At 42.3% G+C, this 19,543-nt stretch overlaps 1 protein-coding gene across 1 annotated transcript in view; it reads right to left on the minus strand.

Annotated features, from left to right (window-relative positions):
* Positions 1-2,144: 2,144 nt before the first annotated feature.
* LOC145406160 (uncharacterized) overlaps positions 2,145-19,543 on the minus strand; it is a 66,061-nt gene continuing 48,662 nt past the window's right edge. The window contains exons 8-10 of the mRNA XM_080277357.1: positions 18,067-18,147; positions 5,002-5,045; positions 2,145-2,280 (exon numbers count right to left, since the gene is read on the minus strand). Coding sequence (XP_080133483.1) covers positions 2,145-2,280; positions 5,002-5,045; positions 18,067-18,147 — 261 coding nt within the window. The remainder of the gene's footprint in view (positions 2,281-5,001; positions 5,046-18,066; positions 18,148-19,543) is intronic.

Consider the following 19,543-nt stretch of genomic DNA (forward strand, 5'->3'; position numbering starts at 1 on the left):
GTGGAGCCAACTGTACTTCTGCGCCATACTACTTTCCTTAAGTAAAACGAATCCAAACAGCATAGCTCCATTGGTTAGATGCTTTGGTACTTCTCTGTCATACCGTACAACTTACACAACTTCCCACAGGTGATACGAATTTAAGGTTAGATATTCAAGTACTTCTCTGCCATATAACCTTCCTTAAATGTAAATCCAAACAGTATAGCTTTATAGGTTAGATGCTTAGGTACTTGTCAATACAACTTTCCTTACGCAATACGAATTAGTATAGTTTTAAAGGCTTAGATGCTTAGGTACTTCTCTGTCATGCAAAATATATTAGAAGACGTGCGGATCCTCCTCCTCTTCAATACGGTGACGTCCCTCTATACTTTATTCTTGCTACTTTCAAATTCATTCGGACTTCTCGTACTGAACGGATTAATGAACGGCGTATCCAACCCTCCAGTATTTAGTCTCAACAAGCCAAATATACCCGTTCACAGGTAGCAAGGATAACATGAAAAGTACGTCATTGTAGAGAAGTGGTTAATTAGACTGGAATCATTACGACTCAAACACCCCGTTTACGAGGCTCCTCAACACCTTCTCCTTACCGATTTATTACTGCATGCGCCATATTGATACATTTTTCTCATGTTGTTAATGTGCTTTTATGTTGACAAATGGCAGTAGTAGTTGTTGTAGATGTAACCCCCATTCTCATCTCAACGTGAACCCAGTGGACTGCGGGCCGAAACTGCCCTCTTGCACTCCACCATCCTCGTTTGGGGGAAGAGAGAGAAATGAAGGACGTTTGTTTAACTCGTCAGCTCCATCGCCGCTGTATCAGTGCCACCACGTGAAGGGGACCTCTCCAGCACAATGTCGACATATAAAACCACATAAACAACATGCATGAGAATATCAGTGTGTAATAAGGTAAATAAATCGCTAAGACATAGGTGTTACGAAGCCCTCCTAAGCCATCGACAATACCAACCAATGACCGAGGTGATGATGATGTTAAGTCGCTGAAGGTAATTAAGGTTCACATGATGGGTCGTAGTCTAGGTGGCACAGAAGCCTTCGTAGCAACTGTTCCATAGCGATTTATCTGGCACAGTACATTTTAATATTTTTCTTGTATATAATTTATATACTTTTAATTATTTTTTGTTATCTATATCGTTTTGATATCCACATAATTTGCATCAGTAACATACAAGAGGACACTAGAATAAATCGCTAAGGAAGAGGCATTGCATTATCTCCAAAACCGGTTACAATACTGCCCAATGAGTGAACTTATCTATGAGGGGGAGTCAACGCCCTGGGTGGGAGTGCTATAGTTCAATCACCTTCACTTGGCGCAGTATCGTCTTTTACAGCGAATTTCAAGGATCCTGAGTCTGATGTTATTTTGTTTTTACTTTTTCTTGGAGGGAACAATCGTGTGGGCTTCTGGCCTTGGGTTCCTTCTTCCTTGCATTTAAAAAACTCGATGGCACGTTCAGACAATACTATACTACAGACCAACATCCTATCCACAGCACTTCTTCGTGACTGAACCATATTCTACTGATATCCCCGTCAGCTCTTGAACTGCTACAACTCCTCATTCAAGATGAAGAGTTGGCACTGTTTGGTTTGATAAATATGGATTGATGGCAACTGGCCGAAGTTACAATAGAAAATGGCAATTTTAGGCCAACTGAAAATGAGAAGATGGGTATTTAGGCCATTAAATTTTAGAGATAGCAATTTTAGGCCAAGTTAATATAGAAAGATGGCAATTTTAGGGCAATTTATCATACATTATGGCAATTTTAGGCAAAGTTAATATGAAGAGATGACAATTGTTGGCCAATCTATTATGAAGACGGCAATTTTATGCCACATTTAAAGGAGAGGTGGCAGTTTTAGACCAAGTTAATATGAAGAGATGATAATTTTAGGCCAATTTCTTACGGAGATGGCAATTTTAGGCCATATTTAAAGAAGAGGTGGCAGTTTTAGGTCAAATTACTAAGAAGTGGTGGCAATTTTCACATCAAACATGGCATCTTCCACCATCATCATCAACATCATCACCCATACCTCTTCTCCCCTTAGGCCAAGTTAAAGTGGACAGAGTATAGACACATCACCCTGAGGAGGCCCTAGTGTTGCGCTGAGCAGGACTGAAGGAGGGCATCGCTTTCCGAGGGACTCTTGATGAAGCCCTCCAAACTCATGTCCTTGTCCGTGAAACCCCCTGCTTGGTCCTCCTCCCCCTCCTGCTGTTGCTGTCGCTGTCTCTGCTGCTGCTGCTGCTGCTGGGAAGAACTGCCAACGCCGTGATCTACTGTCTGAACCTGCCAAAGATAAAGATACTTGTTAACACGGTGAAGAAAAGAAAAGAAGAGAGAGAGAGAGAGAGAGAGAGAGACGATATTTCAAGAGTCGTTCTTTTTCAGCATCAGAAGACCAGAAGGTGAATAATGTCCAATTCAGAAAGTATTGTAAACAGGGAAAATAAAACACCCTGAAGCATCCTGAAACAGAGGCAAGTTATGAAAGGAAAATGTGACATGTGATTTAGAGACACCTGAAGAAAGTACCAATTCTGAAAGAGACAGAATGAGTAAAAATAAGTAGGGGGAACTAGTGAGCGCAACTAATAATAATAATAATTATAATAATAATAATAGTAGTAGTAGTAGTAGTAGTGGTGGTGGTGGTAGTAGCAGTTACAAAACAATAATAATAATAATAATAATAATAATAATAAAACAACAAAAACAATAATAATAATAATAATAATAATAATAATAATAATAATCCTGCAAACTCAACACATAACATATTTTCACAACCACAGATTCAGTTCAAAGACAGTTGTCAAAGTATAAAGGTTGAGGGAGGGGGAAGAGGAAATAAAATGGATCCCTTAATATTCTCAGTACGACAATGCCTTTCTTGCTTTATTCCTGTTATTTTCTTCAGCTTAAGGAAGATCTAGTGAAGCAAGGGTTAGATACAAACTCCATTACTTAGATCAATACATAACTCCATTACTCAGCTCAGTACGAGGCGTCTCGCTAACTGAATAAAATCGCCTCGCGGAATAAGCTAAAAGGACGTCACCGTAAGGGAGGTGATATGCGTGGGAAGATTAAAGAAACAATGTCTTAAAATCATGGGAAGGGGACGATCTGGGAGGGTACATAGAGCGTAGATCAAGGGGAAAGTTCTTAGTCGAAGGGGAATAAGAATCTACACTTTACCAGCGCTGCAGAAACTGTTATTTTATCATGCCATACGATTCTCATCCACAAACTGCCTGTTCTACATAGGCTAAGCTAATTATAATCCAATGAACTAAATTACATGAAAGGCACCGAATAATGCAAATTTCTTACGGTAGCTAGCACAGAGAGTATTCCCAGTGGTACAGATCGAACAGCTTAAGTTTTACGAGTGGAATGGAGCTTGTGAGAGTTGTAGGATTTATTGAGGATTGGATAAAGCAAGTTTCTATGACATTCAAGGTGGCCAGTGCTGAAAGGAAGTGACTGACAAGGGAAGAGTCAAGTGAGAACAATGAGTGATATTAACTGAATATAAACTACGGCGATATTTAAGTCAGCCAGACCTGGACTAAAACTTAAGTAAATTGAACATCAGTACTCCAGGTAACATATGCTGCGGGAAATATCAGTGAAAATTACTACTGAATTTCTACCACACTCGAGGCAGCTAATACTGAGGGGAGGAATAGTGACCGAAACTGAATATAAATCACTACAATAGTTCTAGAAGTTGCCTGCACTGACCAGAATAATATGAGAAAATGAATATAAATGTTCTACAATATCCAACAAGTCAATACGACGCGGAACAGTAAGCAACTATAAACCTGCATTACGATTTTCAAAGCAGTCAATGGTGAAGAGTAAATGGAACTTAATCAATAGTAATTTCTGGAACCATACTGAAAATAGCCCATGCTGAAGAAGTGAAGGATATCAGTTATTAAGTTGGAAGTAAATAGTGCAGAATTCTAACCAATGTAACTATGTAAGCCTGAGACACGAATGCCTTTGTGTACGACGAATTACGGCAAGGGGAAAGGGGGTTAATTACAGTGGGGGAGGGGGGGAAGCAGGGAGGGGAACAGGACTATGGGGGAGGGTGGGGGGGGGAGATTCTCTATCGGGGCCATGCGCACTTTTACACTAACGCAGACACTAAAAATAAGTGGGACTGAGAAACTGAGCAACTAGCACAGTGATGAATTGCATGGGAGAGTACAGTACACTGATACAATGAACGGGAGAGCAAAAAATAGAGCGACAGAGTACAGTACATTGATAAATTAAGTGGAGTGTTAGACCAAAGGGACCAAGAAAGTGAAATATACAATCTAGGCAAGAGGTGGGCGTGCTGGGGAGGGGGTGGGAGGGAGCCTGCCATATCAGTCTAAAGATTACTTATTTCTTAACCTTTTCACTGCTACAATTTCTCAAGTATTTAATTACAGATGTACTTGGGAAACTTGTATTTTTTTCTCAATGAAGGCTTCGTTCTCCCTCAGTTAAAATCGTGAAGTATCAACCTGACCAAACAATCTATCTTCAGTGGCCCCAGTTCCAAAGCAGTGAAAAGGTTATGACGCAATACTGAGAAGACTGTGCAGTAGTGGGTCAAGTAGTGGAGAGTGTGTGCTGGCCGAGTGGTGAAGAGTGTACTGGAGAGTGGAGGAACGTTGTATAAAATGCTGGACTGGTGAAAACTGTGCTGGAGTAGAGTACTTAAGAATGAGTGGAGAGGTGCTGAAGAAGAGTGTGCTGGAATGGAATGCTTTAGTAGAGTGTGCTAGAGTGGAGAAGAATGTGCTAGAGTGAATAGTACTTTTGTCGATGTGTGCTACAGTGGAGAAGAGTGCTTTGGTGGTAGAAACAATGTGCTAGAGTGCTTAAGAGAGTGGTGGAGTAGCGGAGAGTGTAGTGGAGGTGGAGTGGAGGAGTGACTCACTGTTGGCTGGAGGAGGCTGCCGCAGCGCCCTCTATGGTGTGTACCTGTGGGGGGGCAGGGGGGCGGTAGGGGTCAGCTGGGGGCGAACATGCACACACACACACACACACACACACACACACACACACACACACACACACACACACACACACAAAATCATCTGTACTTGGGAAATAATATATACCTATGTCCACTACGTCCCATTTAAGCATCTATGAATCCTGCGATCACAGGCAGAATGCAACGGACTTTTGTTGTTGACTGTAAACACACACACACACACACACACACACGCAACCACTGTTTTTTTCATGCACAAAACAAACACATCGCCTCGCTTTCATGTTGCGCATTCGAAAACACCATCCTATCCTCTCTCAGCTCTCTCTCTCTCTCTCTCTCTCTCCATGGTGGACGGTGGAGTAACTACCGCTGTTTAAAAAAAGGAGGGCAAAGGGAACATTTATATATTTACAAGTATGCATATTTAAACTATGAAAAAATATCTATGCAAAAATGTTAAGTACAGGGTTAACATTGAACTATAAACTGCATCTGATTTTTAAAGGGCTAAATGGGTATACTTAAAACACTCAGAATTAGTGTGTGTGTGTGTGTGTGTGTGTGTGTGTGTGTGTGTGTGTGTGTGTGTGTGTGTGTGTGTGTGTGTGTGTGTGTGTGTGTGTGTGTGTGTGTGTGTGTGTCTTTTGGGGAATATGTGGAACTGCATTGGGAACGCAGTTAAATTCATGTGATTAGTGTGTGTGTGTGTGTGTGTGTGTGTGTGTGTGTGTTTGGAGAGACCGGGATACGCACCTAAAACATCGCATTACCTGTAGGATGGCATGAACAACAAAAATGTATTTAAGATTTGCAACAGAATGCTTATAACCACAAAGACGAAGACTGAGAACAACATCACTACACACTATAGACAGTTGAAGTTATTATTTCATTATCCGCACAGAGTAAGTAGTTATTATCTATACGTGTTTAAGCAATGGTAGTTTTACGTAATAATTTCCTCTGTGTTTTTCCCTTCCTCTCCATCTCACTTTCCTCTCTTATACTTCTTACTTTACTGATTCTTCCCCCTTCCTCCCTCTCAATATCTCTTCCCTCCCCTCCTTTTCTTCTTACTTTGCTTTCTCCCTCGTTCCTCCCTCTTAAACTCTTTTCCTTCCGTCCCACTTTTTCTTATCTTACTGTCTCTCCCTCCTCCCTCCCTCTCAATCTCTTTTCCCTCCCTCCCACTTTCTCTTATTTTACTGTCTCTCCCTCCTCTCTCCTTCTCAATCTCTCTTCTCTCCTTCCTTTTCTGCTTACCTTACGGTCTCTCCTTCCTTCCTCCCTCTCAATCTCTTACTTCCCTTACTTTTCTTCCTACCTTACTGTCTCTTCCTCCTCCCGCCCTCCCAATCTCTCTTCCCTCCCTCCCATTTATTCTTAACTTGCTGTCTTTTCCCGTTTCCTTCTCTAACCCTTTTATCATAACGTCTCATTACTTATTTTACCTGTCCTTTTCATTCTTCCATATTTACCTCGGTACAGCACCCCCCTCTCTCTCTCTCTCCCTCACACACACACACACACACACACACACACACACACACACACACACACACACACTTCACACACACTTTTTTTTTTTTCCAAACTCCCTCAATAACTATTCTCTCTCTCCCTCTCTCTTTTCAAGCGTACAAAAGTGAACAAAATAGAGAACCACTATATTATACGCTTCCTGATAATGTGCCCTACAATCCCCTTTTACTAGTAGGAAATAGAATGATGATGATGATGATGATGATGATGATGATGATGATGTATTCCTAGTCTAATAAGCTTCAGGTGGTAGTTACGGTACAGTACGAAGGGTTGGCAATTGTGGTAGTAGTAGTAAGAGTAGTAGTGGTGGTGGTAGCTGTTGTTGTTATTGCTGTCAGTGGTGGTGGTCATGGTGTCGTTGTGGTAGTCACCGTGATGGTAGTTGTGGCGGTGGTAGTGATAGAAGTAGCAGTATTGGACAATGGTAATGAAAGCAGTAGTTGTAGTTGTTGTGGTAGGTGATGAAGGTAGTTGTGGTTATCTGAGCTGGGGTTAAGTATGTGGTAGTGACAGAGTTGTGGTTCAGGTAGTGGTAGTTACGTAGCTGAGATAATGGTTGTGGTGGTAGTTTGGTTACGTCCCCCTACCACTGCACACAGGTGTTAAGAACAATAGGGCATTGTCTTACCTGAGTGATAACACCTGTGATTACCTTTACCACAGGAATGATTGACACGGTGGACGGTAAGACGGGTTCTACCTATTTTAGCTTCATACTACTGCTACCATACTATTACTATCGATAGTACCACTACTACTATACTACTGCCACTACTACTACAACCACTGCTGCTACTACTACTACAACTACTGCTGCTACTATTACTACCACCACTGCTACTACTATTACTACCACCACTACTACTACTATTGCTACCACCACTACTACTACTATTACTACCACCGCTGGTACTACTATTACTACCACCACTACTACTACTGCTGCTGCTACAATATTTCATTTTACCTACGTAGGCAAGTTATGTACGTTCATTAAGTAATCTGTTATATGTCGAACTTTTATACCAGGATAGATAAAATAGATGGGTAAATAGATATAGATCCACTGATAGATAGACAGATAGATATTGACTCACACCCATTACAGTCGCTTAGCCTTGACAAGACTATATAATTACACGTCATTCTATATAATCAAATCTTTTCAAGTAGCGACCGCATCTATCTATCAGTGTGTATCTATTGCCTGAAAGAATGTCCGCCTATCTATCAAGGCTGGCTGAAGGTTGGGTCTATTTATCTATCTTTACTGTCCCACGTACCGTAATAAATCTCTCTCACTCTCTCTCTCTCTCTCTTTCGTAATATCCATCTATCTATCCTTTTATCTATTCATTTATTCCGCTATCAATCTATGTATCTACCAATCCATCTACTGCCCAAGGTAACATCGATCCATCCATTTATCTATTTATTTATGCATCTATTGCCTGACGTCACACCTATCTATCTACCTGTGCCAATCTACTCCCATAATTAACATCTATCTATCTACCTGCTTCTACTCCCTAACGTAACATGCATAAACCAATCTATCTATCCATCTATCTACCTCCTTCTACTCCCTAACGTAACATGCATAAACCAATCTATCTATCCATCTATCTACCTCCTTCTACTCCCTAACGTAACATGCATATACCAATCTATCTATCCATCTATCTACCTGCTTCTACTCCCTAACGTAACATGCATAAACCAATCTATCTATCCATCTATCTACCTGCTTCACGTAACATGCATATACCAATTCATGTTCCTATCTACTACCTGTTTCTAATTATCTATCAGGCTCAATCACCACACGTCACAGCTAATCTCTTATCAGCAGCAGCCTTATACCAATTCAGTTCGTCCCCCATGCCATCTCAAGTCACATGAGTCTCCTTATCTTGGTAAAAAAAAAAAAGTCTCCACAATCGATAGGAAGAAAATGAGTCTAGTACTTAAGATATTTACGTCTCCCCTCTTCCATCACCACCATCTCCTTCCTCTTCCTCCTCCTCCTTCTTCTTCCTCCTCTCTCCTCCTTCCTCTTCCTCCTCTCTCCCCTCTTCCACTTTAATCTTTACTCTCTCTTTTCTCTCCTCTACTCCCTCTCTCTTCCCTTCGCCTTTCCGTCTCTCTCCTTCTCTTCCTTTTCCATTCACTCTCCTTTATTTTTCTTACTTTCTCTCCCTCCCTCATCATTTTCTCTCTCACTTCCTTCCTTTACTTCTTCCTAATACTCTCTCTCTCTCTCTCTCTTGTCTACCTCCCCCTCCCCCTCACTTCTTCCTTCTCTCTCGCTCTCTCTCTCTCTCTCTCCTTCCTCATCCCGACTCTACTTCATTTCCTCTCCACTCCCCCTCCATCCTTCCTCCCCTCCTCCCTCATTATTAAACATTACTGGAGTGTTTGTGTGACGCCATCGACGTTTCCTATCTTGGGGAGATAACAAAGGGAGTATGGGGAGGGGAGGGAAGGGAAGTGGAAAGGAGGGGAGGGGAGGGGAGGGGAGGGGAGGGGAGGGGAGGGAAGGGGAGTGGAAGGGAGGGGAGAAGGGAGAGGGGAGGGGAGGAAGGGGAGGGGAGGGGAGAAGGGAAGGGAGAGGAGGGGAGGGGAGGGGAGAGAGTGAAAAGGATAAGGAGGAAAGAGGGACGAAGGGGGAATGGGGAGGAAAGGGTGGGAGGGGTGGGTGGGGAGCTGAGGCGAGGGGGAAGGGTGAAGAGGTGCGATGGGGAGGGGAGGGAAGGTGAAGGAGAATAAAATGAACATTGAGGAAAGAGATGGGGAGGGGAGGCAAGGGGGAAGAGAGGATGGAAGGATAGAAATAGGAGGGATCGGGAGGAAAGGTATGGGGAGGAAGAGAATGGGGAGAGTAAGGGAAGGGGGAGATGGGGTGGAAAGGACAGGGAGGAGAGGGTAAGCAGAGGAAATGGGAGAGCTTGAGATGAAGAGGAGAGGAACGGGGGAAGTGGTAGGGAATAGGGAGGGTGAGTGGGAGAACACCAAGAGGAAGAGGTGCAGGAGAGGAGATGGGGAGGAGGATGGAGGAAGGGGAGGAGAATAGGATGATGGCGTGTGTGTGTGTGTGTGTGTGTGTGTGTGTGTGTGTGTGTGTGTGTGTGTGTGTGTGTGTGTGTGTGTGTGTGTGTGTGTGTGAGAGAGAGAGAGGACTGTACTCTTTTCACTTTAACTTGATCTAAAATTGCCATCTCTCCAACCTGAATGCAGAGGTGTAACAACAGACTGATACTCGAATATGATGCTAGTCACGAAGAAGTGCCATGGAAAGGATGTAGCGCCGTAGCTTTGCCTTATTCTGCCACTGAATTGAATGATACGAACTGCAAAAGGACGAAAATCTGGACCAAGGTGAAAAGATTACAAGGGAAGCAAAACTAGAGAGAGAGAGAGAGAGAATGAAGGTGTCGACGCGGTAAGGAAATTTTTGAAAAGATAAATATTCAGAAAAACAAGGAACACATCTGCATGATAAAGGAATGGAACGCTAAATCTGGCTCAAAATTCAAGGAACGGGGAGTCTTGGGTAGGGGGGGTTGTAAAATGATAGGGTGGAGTAAAAGATAGGAAAAGAAACTGGGGATTAGGGCTATATTAAGAAGTTAAGGGGGGGAGGGAAGGAGGGAGAGGAGGAGAAGAAGGCATGAGGTAAAAGGAAAGTAAGAGAAAAGTTAAGAGAAGATGCAAGATAAGGAAGGTTTATCAGAAGACGTAAGATTAAGGAAGGTTTGTTAGAAGACGTAAGATCAGAGGAAAAGTTTGTTAGGAAAAGACGTGAGGTTAGAGGAAGAGTTTGTTAGAAGAAGACGTAAGCTTAGAGGAAGAGTTTGTTGGAAGAAGACGTGAGGTTAGAGGAAGAGTTTGTTAAAGACGTAAGATCAGAGGAAAAGTTTTTTAGGAAAAGACGTAAGATTAGAGGAAGAGTTTGTTGGAAGAAGACGTGAGGTTAGAGGAAGAGTTTGTTGGAAGAAGACGTAAGATCAGAGAAAGAGTTTGTTAGGAAAAGACGTATAGTTAGAGGAAGAGTTTGTTAAGAGAAGACGTAAGATTAGAGGAAGAGACTGTTAGAAGACGTGAGGTTAGAGGAAGAGTTTAAGCTGAAGCAGAGAAACGGAAGAAGAGGTAAGAGAAATGGAAAAAGAGGTACACGTGCAGGCAAGAGGTAAGAGGAAAGGTAGGAGTAGAGGTAAATGATGGTGAAATGAGGTGGTGTCAAGTGAGGTGAAGTGATAGGGATGTGGAATGATGTGAAGCAAAATAATTGAGGTAAAGGTGGAATGTAGTGAAAATTTAATGATGTGATGTGATGCTGAGTGAGGTAAAAGTGAGATGATGTGATGTGATGTGAGAGATGTGGTGTAATGTGCGGTGATGTGAAATGAAATGATGTTACTGTATGCGATGTGATGCAAGGAGGAAATGAAATGAGGTTGATGGTTTGGAGAGATGAGCAAAAGCAGCAAGGTGAGTGAGGTGAGTAAGGTATCAGGTATAACAATAAACCAGTAACACCTGTCCACTAACCCGCACAGACAGGTGTTCGGTACATCTGTGCTAGGTAGTTCACCCTAAGTCTACATCCAAACCTCCAAACCTATCGTGTCACCTTTATCTGGCCAAGAAACGTCGTCCTTTTTCAGTATATTTCACGTAACTTTATTTCATACCTAGTCGAAGATCATACACGTCTCTCTATACTCCTTTCACCTGAACTTGGCCCTAAATTTCGTCCCTTTTTCAGTATATTTCACGTAACTTAATTTCACACTTAGTCGAAGATCATACACTTCTATCTATACTCCATTCACCTTAACTTGGCCCAAAATTTTCTTCCTTTTTTTCAATATATTTCATGTAACTGAATTTCCACCGTAGTTTCTGCCAATACCTCACTACCTATACCCCTTTCACCTAAACCTGGCCTAGATTTTCGTCCATTTTTACCTATTTCACGTAAATCCATAGTAGAAATAAACAATACAGGGGTTCCACATTCTTTCCACAGCACTTTTTCGTGACTAGCACCATATTCTAGTGTTAATCTCTAGCTACAACTCAACTTTTAAGATGGAGAGAGGGCAAAATTTAAGCCAGGTTAGAGTAAAAGGAGTAGAGTTTATCATCCTAAGTCTATCGTGGCTCTTTATCTATTCAAAACCACATCGAAGGTACCTGTTTATATACTCATCTACCTTATTCAAATACAGTACCCTCCTTCTATCTATCTATCACCAATCTACTCCATCTATCAGCGTAGGTATTCCTCTCTCTCTCTCTCTCTCTAACACAATCCCTTTCCCTAACTTTCTTTAACAGCACAAAACCTACGTCCTCATTTACCTACCTCAATTCTACATATCTCATTCTACCCTCACCACCTTCTCTCCATTTCCCTATCTACACACATCATATTGTGTCTCTCTTCATCTACCAATCCTAATCTATTTCCCTCTCTCTTTCTCCAGCACAGTCTTTATCCTACCACCGTCTATCTATCACCAAGGGTATCCCTATCTCTATTAACTACTCAATAAACTATGAACCTTATCTGCATTATCCTACCTTTCCTTACTTACCTTGCTAAGTCTTGCAATCTCTCTTCTGTAATTCCTACTCTACTTCCATTATTTCAAGTACAGTATCCGGATCTACCCTTCCCCTTATTCTACCCACCATACACACACACACACACACACACACACACACACACACACACACACACACACACACAAACCACCTACCCCTCAACTCCAACACAGAAACACCTCACACCAAACCCCCATAATAAATGATAACTGAAATAATAAACAACTTATATCCCCACCCACGCCATGACCTATAAAACCCTGGAACAAGTGAGGTAACAATAATAAAAAGAGATACGGATGTGAAATGGGGAGGTATTTTTCTTCTCTTCTTCCCTTATGTATTCCCAGTGCAGATGTTTTATGTATGCAGATGTGAGTTGTTCTGGGGATGGACACATACACAGACACATACACACACACACACACATACACATTATTCATGCATACATAAATAGTTCAAAGACAAACACTAAGACCAACACATTCCTACACATACACATGACTTTCCACACACACACACACACACACACACACACACTATCTCCCACCCCCTCTCTCTGTTTCACTATATACTGTATACAAATCACTAATATTATGTACACATGTGGCGGCCAGAATGTGCACTACTTTCCACTTCTTTTTCACATTTTCCTCTCTTTCCTACAACTGTACCCAGGTATTTGAACTCTCACCAACCCCAGTCTCTCGTCATTCACTCTAACATCCCACTGGGAGTCAGCTTCACTCTCGATTACCATCACTTTACTCTTTTCTACATTTACTCTCAAGGCACGATGCTCACAGGAATCAGCAAAACTCTCCACTACTCTACCAAGTTCTTGTTCGGTATTTGCAAGTAGTACTGCATCATCAGCATACAACAGATTTGAGATATTCCATCCATAACCATTCATTACCAGCGTCATCCCCCCTCTCTATTACTCGCATTTTTACTTCTCTCATCACCCCATCCATATGTAAGTACTGAACAGCCATGGCGACATCACACAACCTTGCCGCACGCCCACACTGACTGAACCATTCACTTAGATCCCCATTTACCCTTACACATGCTTCACTACCATCATAAAACTCTTGACGGCACCTAGCAGCTTACCATCTATACCGTACAAGCGCACAACCTTCCACAATCCTTCTCTGTCTACTTTGTCGTACGCTTTTTCCAGATCCAAAAATGCCATAAACGCCTTATAGTTCTTCTCACAAGCCTTCTCCATTATCCGTCTCACAGCATATATCTGATTCACACATCCTCTGCCACTCCTAAAGCCACCCTGTTCGTCACTCACTACGACTTTTGATATCTCTTTTACTTGCTTTATAATAATTCTTCCATATACCTTCCCTACAACACTCAATAAATTTATGCCACGATAATTCTTGCACTCACTTCTATTTTTGTACAGGGGTACAATCACAGCCTTTTTCCACTCTACTGGCAAATTTTCACTCATCCATGCCTTCTTACATATCTCCAACTTCATTCCGCCCTCTCCACTACACTTAATCATCTCTGCATACACCTCATGAACCCCAGCTGTTTTCTCATTTTTCAGCCGCTTCACAGCGTTCTTCACCTGTGCGAGTGTCACGTTTCCTGGTACTGCATTCCTTCTCTGCACACACCCCAAATTAATCATGTTCACAGCCGCTCTGCTCTCTCTATTCCCATTCATCTGGCTTTCATAATATTCTTTCCATCTGGTCCTTACTTCATCCCCATGGGTTAATAATTCTACCACTTACATCCTTCAAACTTTCACATTTCTTTCTGCTGTCATTTCTGATTTCCGCACCTCTTTCCAGAATAACTTTCATTTTTTCTCAGTAATTTGCATTCATTTTTCCTCCTACATCTTCATTTATCTCCTTCTTTTTCCGCTTCACTAGTCTCTTTACGTGCTTCTTCCTCTCAATATATTCAGTTCTTATTTCAATTGAACCCCTGTTCTAACCACTCTAACCACTTCCTCTTTTCCTCCACTGCTCTCTTAATCTCTTCATCTCACCGGTTAAATTTACAGAAATAATGACATGATTACATCAATTCACAGTGAAATGCATGAAAATAGCTCCGATTAGCATAAGAATAACTACTACGACGCACGAAATACACTACTACCAATGATATTAATACCGCAATAATACAAGCTATTATCAATATAACCACCACCAATATTACAGTAAAACATAATAATAATAATACAACGCACAATCAGAATCCAGTAATAATAGCAATAAGTAAAATAAGCACACGGATAACGCCAAATACAGGTATACACATGTACCCTCAAACCATCCAAATTCTCCAGGTAGATTCATCATTTACTATTAATCAGTGCACTGTCAACTCCTTCAATACGATGAAACCTTTTATATCTGATCTCCAGACAATTTTACCTCGCCTAAGAGACCTTTTTTTTTTTTCAACCGGAGGAGGGGGATACAGCATACATTACCCCCTTCACTACTAGGCTGCTTAACACCGACTCGTAGGTTAAGAAAAATATATAAGTAAATAATAATACAAGACGTTATGGGAGTGGTGCTGTTAGTGTGTCATGAATTACAATGGATAAGAAATGATGCTTAAGACGCCTCCTCTGTCCCTTCAATCTGGTGACGCCTTTGTAACTTGTTTTTACCTTCACTTGGCCCAGATTTTCGTCTTTTTATACCCTATATTACGTCGTTCAGTTACAAAGACAATGCTACGTTGCTGTATCCTTTCCAGAGCACTTCTTCATGATTTACATATCCTACCGTTACTCAACTGTTACAACGGAGCAAAAAGATGAAAATTTTAGGCCGAGCGAAAGTGAAAAGTGTATTATTTTTGGTGCTTCAGGATTGTTATATTTACCTTAAGAGACTTCTCGTACTAAAGGTGTTAATGAAGGATATTGCAGCCAATCCTTCCAGCTTGAAAAGTATATCGTAAGGTGATTAAATTCGTCTGGGAATTGCAAGACTGACATGTAAAATAGTTCCTCTCGCCGTATCAGATAAATACTCCTCTAGTACATTACTACACACTCTTACCCCCTAAACACACACACACACACACACACACACACACACACACACACACACACACAAAGTAGTAGTCGTTCTCTGCACCTACAAAATCACCTTTGTTAATTAAGACCTGATGTTACCTGTGCTATTGTCTTAGGATCACTGATGGTTAGAAAAGCATATTTTACTATGGACAGCAAGTTTGTCAAAATAAATCACCTGAAGAATGGGGTTAAGTACTGGGCCACTCTATCTTTGTACCTGTCTGATCGATCACTTAAGCTAATGGATATCTGTTGTTATCTGTGTTCTTATCGTGTGTTCACTGGGGATGGGAAGGAGTTAAAGGGAAATGGATAAGAGGAAAGTGCAGAACGGGTAGAGACAGGTAAGAAGGGAAAAGAGAAAAAGGGAAGGGAAAGAGCGGGAGAAAAAGAAATGGGGGAAGAGGAGGTACATAGTAGACAGGGGTATAGGATGGAAGACGAAACAGGAGGGAGGAGAGAGAGGGAAAAAAAAAAAAACTGGGGAGGGGTCACGGTAGGGAAAGGGAGGGGGGTGGTGGAGGGGAGGGAAAAATGGGAAGGAGAATGGGGGGACCAGGAAACGTGGAGGAGATGAGAGGTGAATTAATAAATAGGGGAGGAAATGAAGAAGACGCAGATACAGAGGAAACTAGAGGGGCACTAAGTGGAGCGCATCTTTCCGACAAGGGCAACGTAATTTCCAAACCACTCTTCATAATGAGTTACGTTTTCTCATCAACGATTAGGGTTTCGCAAAAAGAGTTTTCCGGATCCAGAATCTGAAATACGATCCGGATCGGTCCCAAAAGTTAATCGATTGTTCCCTGGGACATGGGCTACCTACCCACCAAATTTTGTCCAAAACGCTTTTAGTTTTTAAGTAATCCTGCTAACTGACAAACAAACTAACAAACAAAATAATTCATCGATTGTTCCCTGGGACATGGACTATCTACCCACCAAATTTCACCAAATCTCTCTCGTTCTTGTAATCCTGCTAACAGAGACAAACAAACATACAGGAGTGAAAACATACTCTCCTTGTCAAAGAGGGAGAGAGAGAGAGAGAGAGAGAGAGAGAGAGAGAGAGAGAGAGAGACGGGGAGCGTACGAGATGAGGCAATCATTACTCACTCACATGACTCTCTAAGTGGCTGACTCATTCTTCCCTCCCCCCACCTCTCTCTCTCTCTCCACGTGAACTGACTCATTCTTACCCCCTCGCCCTCTATCTCCAAGTCACCTGATTCCTTCTTACCACTGTCCCTCCTGTCTCTTCAACTATCTTATCCGATCATACCCCCAATCCGCTTCTCTATTTATGCATTCTACCGGACTCTTTCTTATTTAGTGAGGAGGCTGTCGCACAATACGATGAGGCAGGTTCTCTCAAGGAGGATGGGAGAGCTGGAACTCCCACCTCGCTAGGACTCATGTCTGGCTCCTGACCATCACCGTCCTCTGCTGACGTTTTTCTGGGTGTCACTAACAGAGAATAGGCCGGCATACTCTCCCAGATACATGTAGTACTATCCACTATAAACTATACTACATGCACTTCACACATCAAACATCGTACCATACTGTGAAACAGGGATTGGTGCCAACCAGGGCATGCGGCAAGACAACTTTGTTCCCACTACCTAATGTCGCACTCGAGCAGAGGCGTTGGGTGGGCTCCGTCTGCGTCCCCCGGGGCTGTGCGGCTGGACCTGTGGGCCGTCTCCACTTTTTATTTTTTCCCATTACGGAATGAAGGCCCTATTAGAGGTCGAGCTGCATGAAGTGTCATTATTAGGTGACCAAGGCCGACGCATTTAAGAATGTTGGAAGTTTTACACCCAGAGATGCGATTCTTATCCTCCTCCCTTCCCCGGTCACCCCTCTCATCTGTTATTCTTCTTGGTCTCTCTCTCTCTCTCCAGCATTCCTTCATTCCCTGCCCTCCAATGTACCAATATTTCTTTGATCAACACCATATTACATCATCCTACCGAGCCCTGTTTTTTTCGTCTTGCTTTATTCAACTTCACAGTGACTCCCACCTGCCTTGCCCTACCTAACTTTACAACGTCTTCCTTGCCCTGCCCAACCCAATCTTAAAATGTCCTCCCTTGCCCTGCCCTACTCACCCTTAAAATGTCCTCCCTTGCCCTGATCAAACGATAAAATGTCCTTCCTTGCCCTGCCCTACCCAACCTTAAGATGTCCTCCCTTGCCCTGCCCCACCCAACCTTAAAATGTCCTCCCTTGCCCTGCCCTACCCACACAATAAAATGTCCTCCCTTGCCCTGTCCCACCCAACCTTAAAACGTCCTCCCTTGCCCTACCCAAATCTTAAAATGTCCTCCCTTGCCCTGCCCTACCCACCCTTAACATGTCCTCTATTGCCCTGCCTTACCCAACTTATACGATGTGATTCCCTCTTGTCCTGCCTTACCAAACTTTACAACGGCCTTCCTTGCGCTGTCCTACTAAATCTTACAATATCTTTTCCTCTAAGATGCATGGTGTATGTGTACTGAATTTGTAAGACAGCCCCACACCAGCTGCTTCCTTGTGGTCGATGGGTCTGCTCAGCTGGACAGACGGGAGTACAAGCAAAAGCAAACCCTCCACAGCCCTCCCATTATTTTTCTCTTTCTTTCATTCCCCTGATCAACCCTACAATGTCCTTCTTGACTTTCTCTGCCACTTTAAGTAACTCCAAACTCCTCCCCGTCTTTTCTTCTTGTCCTGCCTTGCTCTTACGTCTTCCTTGCCTTGCCCCGCCTTACCTGCATCTGCCGTGCGTGCCCTTTGGAGTGCCCTTTGCCGCTCCTGCCGCTGCCACCCTTACTCTTGTGCCCTTGCTGTGCCTGTGGGTATGGGGTACTTTAGCTGGATGTAGTGGTGGCTGGAGTAGTAGTATAAATATATGTAAATAAGCGGAGAGTTGTAGCACATATAAAATGGTGTTGTAGCAGCAGAAATTGGTGGATGACATACTGTATTTTGTCAACAAATTAAGAGAAAGGAAGTAGATAGGTACCTAATGAAAGACACAAGAGACACGGATGGAAAAGTTACATAAGTCGATTACTAAGGATATTTGAGAGAGAGAGAGAGAGAGAGAGAGAGAGAGAGAGAGAGAGAGAGAGAGAGAGAGAGAGAAAGAGAGAGAAGCTACAGTCACACACATATACATAAACACTATACCGTATACAGCTACACAAGTTTATAGTTCGTTATAAAACATACTCCTACAGACAAACCTAATGAATTTCACCTCTAGAAGCAAGTAAAGACAAATAAATAAATATAAAACAAGTAAACACATAACACAGACACATAACACCTATACAACAATACAGGAATTACAGATACAATGTAAGTGTATAAAAATGAATGGCAGGGAAGACTCGGAAAGATATTAAATTTTTATATACATGAGAGAGAGATAGAGAGAGAGAAGGAATAAGACTTGAATACATCTACACTACAGTAATACACAATGAAATAGATTATCCAACATACTCAGAAGCACACATACACAAAACAGAAGAAGAAACTCTCAACATTACTCTCCTTCAAAATGGATCACTGTCACTAACACCCTCTTTGTACACCTACTTTACACCCTCACCACAAGCGCTTTATTTATTGCATATATTACAACCAGCAGAAATAACTATCACATAAGCCGTTCATCATGTTCAAAAACGCTCATAACCTCTACTAAAAACGCACACGATCTCTACGGAAAACTGTACACATATACTGAGGGCTTGAAAATGATATTCAGGGGAAAGATGCACATGAAATATACGTACACAGAGGAATATGTACACTTTCAGGGACTGTAGAAGTAACTCATAGAAGCATTGCATTATAAAGCTGGAATTAACTTACATGAACATCAGTGCCATCAATAACATCGAGAAGACAACATCAGCTGACTTTATATTATACACTGAAGGAGCGCACATCATGTACACAGAGATGGCGTGTACAGTCAAAATTTAAGGCTTGTACAGTAGACATTTAAATATCATATTATTTATGTGTGTGTGGGGGGGGGGCACGTGTCTGTATGCACGCATGCATGTAGGTGGGCAAGTATGTATAATGGAATGTATTCATTATGCCGATGCCTGATAGAGGCAGTATTGCAGAAGTTCCAAATGCAGCCACAGAGACAGAAACAACACAAAGACAAAACTGAGCATTGGTCCTGGGCAAGATTTCAATAGTTGTGTGAGGCGGGCCGGAAAG

Source organism: Coenobita brevimanus, chromosome 69 (assembly GCF_032717465.1).
Source record: "Coenobita brevimanus isolate Jiangsu-jjx chromosome 69, ASM3271746v2, whole genome shotgun sequence".
Taxonomy (NCBI): domain Eukaryota; kingdom Metazoa; phylum Arthropoda; class Malacostraca; order Decapoda; family Coenobitidae; genus Coenobita; species Coenobita brevimanus.